The sequence below is a fragment of the Neovison vison genome, chromosome 12 (genome assembly GCF_020171115.1).
Source record: "Neovison vison isolate M4711 chromosome 12, ASM_NN_V1, whole genome shotgun sequence".
Taxonomy (NCBI): domain Eukaryota; kingdom Metazoa; phylum Chordata; class Mammalia; order Carnivora; family Mustelidae; genus Neogale; species Neogale vison.
Window position 1 is genome coordinate 52,599,158 of NC_058102.1, and position 9,151 is coordinate 52,608,308.

A 9,151-nucleotide genomic window follows, 5' to 3' on the forward strand; every position below is an offset into this window, starting at 1 on the left:
TGGAGAAAGCTTGCTTCTCCCTCTCCCTCTGCTGCTCCCCCTGTTTGGGGTCTCTCTCTCAAGTAAATAAAATCTTTATTAGCACCATGCCTCTAACCAGCTGAGCTAACTGGCCAATCCAATACATAAAATCTTTTAAAAAAAGGATTAATGATTTGAAGCATAAGTTTTCTTATCAACATATTGATGCAAATCCCCATATCTTGTACAATCTAGATACCCAGTAATTGGCTGAGACTCAGGACTGAGTCATCCTCTGCCCAAGCCAGGTAGCGGTGGTCACACCTACCATGTTCAGGCATGTTGTTGGTAAGAGCAATCAGCACGATATACAGTTCCAGGGGAAAAGTCCAGTGACAGAGCACCATGGCTTCTGACAAAGGTAAACTGGACCTGGGGCCCTGGCAAACTCCTTGTTCTTGAAAAAGGCAAAAATCTGTGTGTGTGTGTTTGTGTGTGTGTGTGTGTGTCCTGCCTGTGCTTGTGTCCTTAGGCATTTTTCAATTTTCCTATTAACTACTATATTGATATTATTCTTAAACAGGATTTATTATTGTTACTGATACTAACTATTCACATCCACAAATGATTTTGATCAAATGATACCAAACCAATGCTTATTTCACCATAATAAAAAATTAAGTAAAAAAAAATGCAACTGTTAATAGTTTAAAATAGCAACAAAAGTGAAAGCACAAGGGCGTGTTAATTGATAATTTAAGATTCAGTTACTTAACGTTGTAGAAATTCATGGGAGAGGGAAAAAACTTCAAGATGTGGAAGGAAATGATTTTCAGCTGACGTGGAATTTGAGCTGGATCTTGAAAGAGTAGAATTTGGATAGGCAAAGAGAAAGAGAGTTTTGGTTGACACAAAAATTTTGAGAGAATTTACAAATATAAATATATTTGGAACTATATAGAGAGTAAACGGAGTATAAATATATATGGAAATACATTTGGAAATACAAAGAGTAAACCGATTAGGCTCTAGGAGAGTCTGGGGAAACACTCTGCAGTGAGATTAGAAAGCAAAGCTGGAGGGGCACCTGGGTGGCACAGTTGGTCATGCAACCGACTCTTGGTTTTGCTCAGGTCACAATCTCAGGGTCTGGATCTCAAGGTCATGAGATGGCGCCCCACGGTGGGCTCTGGCTCAGTCAGGAGTCTGCTTGAGGATTCTCTCTCTGCTCCTCCCCACCACTCTCTCTCTCTCAAATAAATAAATAAACTTAAAATTTAAAAAAAAAAAAAAAAGGAAAGTAAACCTGGAATGATCCTGGAGTGATATTACAGAGGGCTTTGAATACTAGGCTAAGGAAATTGAAGTCGATTTTGGTCAGAGAAGATCTTTGGAGAATTTGTGAATCTCATAGTGATGACTAAAATAGTGCTTTCATTTTATTTTATTAGAGAGAGAGCAAGTGAGCAGGGGAAGGAGCAGAAGGAAAGAATATCCAAGCAGACTCTCACTGAGCACGGAGCCTGATGTGAGGCGTAATCTCACAAACCATGAGATCAGGGTTTGTGCTGAATCCAAGAGTCAGATGCTTAACCAACTAAGCCACCCAGGTGCCTGTTATTTTAATTTTTTTAGAGCAGGAGAGAGGCAGAGAGAGAAAGAGAATCTTAAGCAGGCTCCACACCCAGGGTGGCTCGACACCGGGCTTGATCTCACAACCCTGAGATTGTGACCTAAGCTGAAATCAAGAGTCAGATGCTTAACCAACTGAGCCACCCAGGTGTGCCTAAAATAGTGCTTTAGACATACTTAGCTGGCACTTGGTGGCTTTGTCACTGGTAGCAGAGAAGACTTGGAAGCAAAGAGATCAGTGAGGAGACTTTGCATAAATGTGGGCATGATGATAGGAGAGGATACACAAATCAGTCTTGGGTTTTAAGAAACAATATATATATTTTTTTCCATTATCCTTTTCCTCTACAAAAATTCTCTTCTGAGTGGCATGTTGGGGGAAAGACTAAAGGCATTATTTAGCTGAAGTATCCAAATAATTTTCCTAGACTTTCCTCTGAAGGTGGGGCATTTTACCCCCTCAGACTATCCCAATTCCTATAGCTCATTGTGCATCATTGCCTTGCATGAAAGGGGTAGATGCTAAGAATATATCTCACTTTCTCTGTAGTTCTCACTGCTGCTTCATCCACCATGAATTCGACCTTCTTCTATAGGTATGGCCTCTGTTTCTACAGGGTTCCCTCTGTGTGGACCTGCTGGTTCAAAGGCCCCAGTTTGGATTGTCTGAGAAGCACCCATTTCAAGGTGTTAGCCACCCTTTTCCTCCACCAGCTCAGTGTTTAAATTCCCTGTATATCCTCTTAAGGATAAGAGATTTATTCTTCAGGTCTCACTTAGGATAGTGTTTCTTGACTCCTGACTCTGTCCTTTTTTTTTTTTTTTAAGATTTTATTTATTTATTTGACAGAGAGAGAGAGAGAGAGATCACAAGTAAGCAGAGAGGCAGGCAGAGAGAGAGAGGGGAAGCAGGCTCCCTGCTAGGCAGAGAGCCCAACGTGGGGCTCAATCTCAGGACCCTGATATCATGACCTGAGCCAAAGGCAGACGTCAATCCATTGAGCCACCCAAGCACCCAGTCCTGTTTTGTTTTCTTTTTTAAACATCTGGCTAATTTTTTTTTTAAAGGTCCCATACTCCAGGGGTACCTGGGTGGCTCAGTTGGTTAAGTGACCAACTCTTGATTTTGGCTTAGGTCATGATCTCAGGGTGTCAACCACCACCCCCACCCCTCCAGCATTCCATGCTGGGCTTAAATCCTGTTAAAATCCTCTCTCTCCCTCTGCCCCTCCCCACTGCTCCTGCACATGCTTTCTCTCTCTCAAAAAAAGGTCCCACCCTCTAACTAGGATCATCTTCCATCTATAGGAAACTGCACCATGGATCTTCTCTGGACTATCCCTCTACCATCTAGTACAAATGCACAGACAGTTGCAGCCAGCACAAACATACACAGAGCTGGGGAGGAAAAATTTTCCTCTACCCTCATAGATTCTGTTTTTGGGTGCCTTCATATTTAAACTAACAAAAGACAGATTAGCGAAAGAAAAGACAAACATGCATACAAGAGTTCACAAAAATGTGATTCAAAGAGGTGTTTAGAGTTTGGGGCTTAAATACCACCTTAAGAGGAAAAGCAGAGATGCACAAGAGCACTTATAGAAAAAACAAATAAACTTTTAGGAAATCTAGATGGGCCCTTGGGAGACTAGCTGGACATATGCTTTTGTGACCATGTGTGTGGGTGTATCTTGAGTGCTAAGAGTCAGTCTCTCCTGGTTTGTTCCAGGGGATGGGACTTACGACAACTGATTTCTTTTGAGTTCTTTTGGAAGGCTCTGTTTGTAGGAAAATAAGAGATTTCAGGGGAAGACAGTCTATTTTTTTAATGTCTTCAGATCCAAATAATTTTTATGCCAGTGGCATACTCTGGACCCCTCAACTCTCTCTCTCTCTCTCTCTCTCTCTCTCACACACACACACACACACACACACACATACACACACACACAGCCTTGGGCAAAATTCCTCCCATTTTGGAGGAAGTGTCTTCCAAGTCTTGTGACTCTTCTTGGCTTAAAAACACCATCTCAGAGTGAAGGTCTGCCAGCAGGATAGGCTGAAGGTCCTGCCCGCATCGCTGCACAGCCACTTCACCCTCAGAGGTGGCAGTGACTTGTGCATCTCTCTGGCCCCCTGAGAAAGGGTATCATGTTAGGAGAGCCTTTTGCTCTGTGTCTTCTCTTTCTTGGAAAAGAGAGACTGGTAATGGAAACAATTGCATCTTTTGATTTATGACCCTTTTCTCCTGCTTCCCCAAATTTTAGATTTCAAATAACCAGGAAGCAAACCCTTAACAGGAATGCTTGTTTCCAAAATAAATGTCCACGTTTCTCCAAATAAAACAAATGACTTGCATTTCTGCCCTCAGAGCTTTAGAATTCTGTTCTGTGAATATTTTGAATTCAGGTCAAGCCAGTGTCCATTTCATCTTCAAAGCTCTGAGTCTTGAGAAGTATGGGCCTCTAAAATCTAGTACTTGTACTTGGATAGTCCTTACATGTGCTAATGGCTTCCCAGGACACTTCAAATAAAATCCGTGGCTTAGTATATAAACTCCATGAGCGTAAAGATAGAGATTTTTTTTTTTTTTGGTTCCCTGTTCCTGTATTTCAAAGAGTGCTTATCATTTAGTAAACCCCTCATTAACAGCTCTACCAGCTGAGCCAGCCAGACACCCCCGTGTTGTTGTTTTTATTTTTTTTTAATTTTTTTATTTATTTTTTAAGAGGTGGCTTTATTTATTTAATTAAAAAAATTTTAAAAGATTTTATTTATTTATTTATTTATTTGACAGACAGAGATCACAAGTAGGCAGAGAGGCAGGCAGAGAGAGAGTGGAGGAAGCAGGCTCCCTGTGGAGCAGAGAGCCCGATGTGGGGCTTGATTCCAGGACCCTGAGATCATGACCTGAGCCGAAGGCAGAGGCTTTAACCCACTGAGCCACCCAGGCGCCCCTGTGTTGTTGTTTCTAATTAAGGAACACCCAAACTATTTCCAAGAGAGACTGTACCAATTTACATTCCCATCAGCAATATATGAGAAATCCACTTTCTCTGCACAATGTTGTTATCTATCTATCTATCTATCTATCAATAGCTATCCTATAATGGATAGTAGTGAGATTCATTCAGGTATTTTCTCAACAAATATCTATTGCTAACCAACATGTTTCAGGCAGTGTGATAGGGTCTGGAATAAGATATACTAATCCATATCTCACATAATCTACAATCAGTGTTATTATAGACATATAAATAACAATCAAAATACAGCATGATTGGGGCACCTGGGTGGCTCAGTCTTCAAGTGTCTGCCTTTGGCTCGGGTCATGATCCCAGGGTCCTGGGATCAAGCCCCGCATCAGGCTCCCTGCTCAGTGGGGAGCCTGCTTCCCGCTCCCACCCCTCCACCTCCACTCGCTCGTATTCCCTCTCTCACTATCAACAAATCTATTTATTTAGATTTTATTTATTTCCATCAAATAAATAAATAAAATATTTAAAAAAATACAGCATGATGGCTATGATGAAGGAGATACAAGACGCTATGGAAACACAGAGAAATTACCATAGGAGCCTCTGAGGAATGACTTTCTCATTGCACTTAATCATTCTTGTAGGAGCCTTAAGGAGGATTACTTGGTTTGGGATTGCACAAACAGGTTTTGGCAAAGCCCTTAGAAACTTGCTTTTCTTAATGGTCCAATCCAGTTAATACAGGAGAGAATTTTTCACTTCATTTTCTGATATGGTTTGCAGGTTTGGAAGAACAGAGTATTTTTTTCTTAGCTAAATTTGTATGTGGGTGTTATCTGACATAATCATCTCTTGGTCAACAGGTCCTTCAGCAGGAGATGCCACCTTGAGGTAAGAATAAAACTATCAGAGTGAGCATTTAATACAAGAGCTATAGGACTATAGCTTTCCATATTTTTCCTTTCTTCTTTTATCATGCTCCTACTCTTTTCTTTTTGCCTTTTTTAAAAAGATTTATTTATCTACTTATTTATTTGACAGAGAGAATGATCACAAGTAGGCAGAGAGTCAGGCAGAGAGAGATAGGGAAGCAGGCTTTCCGCTGAGCAGAGAGCCCAATGTGGGGCTCGATCCCAGGACCCTGAGATCACGACCCGAGCCAAAAGCAGAGGCTTAACCCACCGAGTCACCCAGGTGCCACTCTTTTTACCTTTTCTAACTTCATTCTCTACCATCACTGCTTTCTGTATATTTGTTTGTATATCTTTTGGTTTTTGGTCAAGTAAATTACCTTCCAGCTTTGTTCCATTTTTGCCTTGCCTCTGTTTCTTCTCTGTTTAAATCACATGATTGTATAGCCATTAGTGAAAAGTCTGGAGAATTCATTTGTCACTTTGATTTCATCCTTTTGTTTTATACTATACGCCCATTTTTCAGATGTAGCATGATAGCAGAGGGAATATATTATCTCATGATGGGTGGAAGGACTGATCTATGTAATAAATAAATGTAATACTTTAGGGATGAGTGGAAATATTAGGGTGTAGTAAGCTGATGACTCAACAGTATTGCAAAGAAGAATCCTCAGCACAATCCTGAGTCTCCCCTGAGTTCCAGCTTTGACGCATGGAAAATATTAAATCTAAAGATGTCATTGGGAGGGGTGCCTGGCTGGCTCAGTCAGTAGAGCCTGTGACTCTTGATCTCAGTGTCGTAAGTTTGAGCCCCACGTTGGGTGTAGAGATTACTTAAAAATAAAATCTTAAAAAAATAAATGAATAAAGATGTTATTGGGACCAGTTTGAATTTTTTTCTTGTGAGTAATTAGTATACAGAATTTAATGTGGAAGAATCCTGAGGCTGACTCTTTCTCTTCTCAGACTTGGCAATAGACTCTTGTTGGCAATTTGAGGCTTCTACACCTAAAATCTAGTTAGAGTATATTGAGGCATGGTGAAGATTAACGATCAGGACCTGGCAACTCCATGATGAGATAGAAAGATTAGAAAATAAAGAGAAGCCTTTATTTCATTTTTTAATAAGTATTTTATTTATTTGATAGAGAGAAAGCAAGAGAGGGAACACAGCCAGAGGGAGTGGGAGAGGGAGAAACAGGCTTCCTGCCGAGCAGGATCAGGGAGCCGAATACAGGGCTCAGTCCCAGGACCGTGATCATGACCCCAGCCAAAGGCAGACGCTTAGCAACGGAGTCACCCAGGTGCCCCAAAGAGAAGCCTTTAAAAGAGAAACAAGGACACATTTACATCTGATTCAAAATTAGTTGATGACAGTATAGAGAGAATGGTAACCAAATAAGATGGGTTGGGAAAAATCTCTTCACTATGCTTGTGAGAGAAACTCTGATAATTAAAATGGACCTTCCTAGATAACTTGGAGAAATAGAATAGGAAACAAGGTTTCCTGAGATGTCATGTTATATATCTGCCTGACAGAAGAGGGGAGTAGGAAGTGATTTTCAAGGTCCCTCCAAAGATAGCGTGACAACATGCGAATGCTGCTTGTGTTTCAGGAGGAGAATTGAACCCTGGGAATTTGAAGTCTTCTTTGATCCCAGAGAACTCCGTAAAGAGGCCTGCCTGCTCTATGAAATCCAGTGGGGCACAAGCAGTAAGATGTGGCGAAACACGGGCAAAAATACTGCCAACCACGTGGAACTCAATTTTATAGAAAAATTTACTTCAGAAAGACGGTATTGCCCATCCACCCACTGTTCTATCACCTGGTTCCTGTCCTGGAGTCCGTGTTGGGAATGCTCCAAGGCTATTAGAGGATTTTTGAGTCAACGCCCTAGTGTCACTCTGGTTATTTATGTAACACGGCTCTTCTGGCACATGGATCCACAAAACCGGCAAGGACTCCGGGACCTCCTCAAAAGTGGTGTGACTGTCCGGGTCATGAGAGCCCCAGGTAAAAACAACAAAGAATCTCACGGTTTATGAGAGACCATGGTGCTGGTATGTTTCAAGGCCAGGATACTGGTTATCCCATTATTATTATTATTATTATTATTAATTATTATTATCTGAAAGTCTCAGAAGTGAAAGTCCAAAATCATGTAAGAAAGGACAGGGTCTGAACTTCATACGAAGGAAGTATCAAAAAGAGGACCCCTTTCTCCATTCCTGCCACTATGACCTCTCAGCCATCTTCATCTTTGTTCTTTTTTAGGGATTCTGGGGGAAAGTGGCCCTTCTCCAGTGCTAAAAAGGCTAATGGGTTTTCTAGACAGTATGTAAGTTGGGCTCCCTGAAGTAAATTTCTTCTGTATTTGTGGAATGAACCAAGATTTGTGTTTCCTCAGAGTATGATCATTGCTGGAAGAATTTTGTCAACTACCCACCTGGGAAAGAAGATCACTGGCCAAGATACCCCGAGCTGTGGATGAAGCTGTATGAGCTGGAACTCTACTGCATAATTCTAGTAAGTTACTCTAAGGGGCAGAGATTCTCATGCCAAAAGAAGCATCCTTCTTCAAACTCCTTTTCTGATGAATTGACATGTACTTTCCTCACCATCTTTTTGCCATTTATATTATATTTAACTACTTGATCCATCTGAAGAAAATGCGAGAACAAAACAATCCCTCTGTAGGAAGAAAGTGGGAGAAGGGAGTGGATAAACTGATCTAAGATATACGTAGATTCCACGTTAACTTGAAATTATTATCACTACACTCACGGACTCTGCAGAATTGCAGATATTCTCCTTTCCCATGTTGGTATGTGCCATCCTACTGAAGAAAGGGAGGTGTCCCATTTGTATTCTCTTCAAAGTTGTTCAGTAGTCTTCCGACTAATGTTTTAAAATGCTGTGGTAAGGGCATCTGGGTGGCTTAGTGGGTTAAGTGGCCAGCTCTTGATTTGGGCTCAGGTCATGATCTTGGGGTCCTGGGATCAAGCCCCGCATCAGGCTCCATGCTCAGCAAGGAGTCTGCTTGAGAATTCCTTCTCCCTCTGCCCCTCCCCCCTTCCTGCTCACACTTCTCTCTCTCAAATAAATAAATAAATCTTAAAATAAAATAAAATGTTTCCGGTAATAATAGTATGAAGAAAAATATTATTCTAACTTTTTTTTCTTCCAGAGTCTCCCTCCCTGTTTAAGGATTTCAAGAAGAAATCAAAAGCAGCTTACATTGTTCAGACTTACTCTTCAAAACTGCCATTACCAAATTATTCCACCCCATATCCTTTTAGATACAGGGTTGATCCAACTTCCTGTGATTTGGAGATGAACAGAGTGGTTCCTTGTGTACACTGTTTCTATAGCAGACACTGAAGACCCACGGAAGAGTGAGTGCCACCAAAATGTAGAAAATTTCAGTTTGTGTTTTTATACACCAACAACAAATGATCTGAAAAAATAAATTTTGAAAAATCTCGTTTGCAATTGTATTAAAAATAATAAAATACTTAGGAATAAATTTGACTAAGGAAGTGAAAAGTTTGTACACTGTGAAACCTAGGTTACTGATTAAAGACAAAGGAAAAAACATAAATAAATGAAAAGATATCTCATGTTCATGGGTTGATAGAATTAATAATGTTAAAATGTCCATACTA

General features: G+C 40.7%; 1 protein-coding gene across 1 annotated transcript; it reads left to right on the top strand.

The window, feature by feature from the left end:
* Positions 1-286: 286 nt before the first annotated feature.
* APOBEC1 (apolipoprotein B mRNA editing enzyme catalytic subunit 1) lies at positions 287-8,937 on the top strand. The gene is made up of 5 exons (XM_044226824.1): positions 287-382; positions 5,435-5,462; positions 7,102-7,499; positions 7,894-8,012; positions 8,674-8,937. The coding sequence occupies exons 1-5, from the start codon at positions 367-369 to the stop codon at positions 8,821-8,823; spliced, it is 711 nt and encodes a 236-aa protein (XP_044082759.1). The 5' UTR covers positions 287-366; the 3' UTR covers positions 8,824-8,937.
* Positions 8,938-9,151: the final 214 nt, after the last annotated feature.

Excerpts from the sequence above, each read along its gene's own strand:
- APOBEC1 (XM_044226824.1), top strand. Across the intron at positions 7,500-7,893 it reads CCGGGTCATGAGAGCCCCAG|AGTATGATCATTGCTGGAAG; the intron begins GTAAAAACAACA and ends GTGTTTCCTCAG. Across the intron at positions 8,013-8,673 it reads AACTCTACTGCATAATTCTA|AGTCTCCCTCCCTGTTTAAG; the intron begins GTAAGTTACTCT and ends TTTTTCTTCCAG.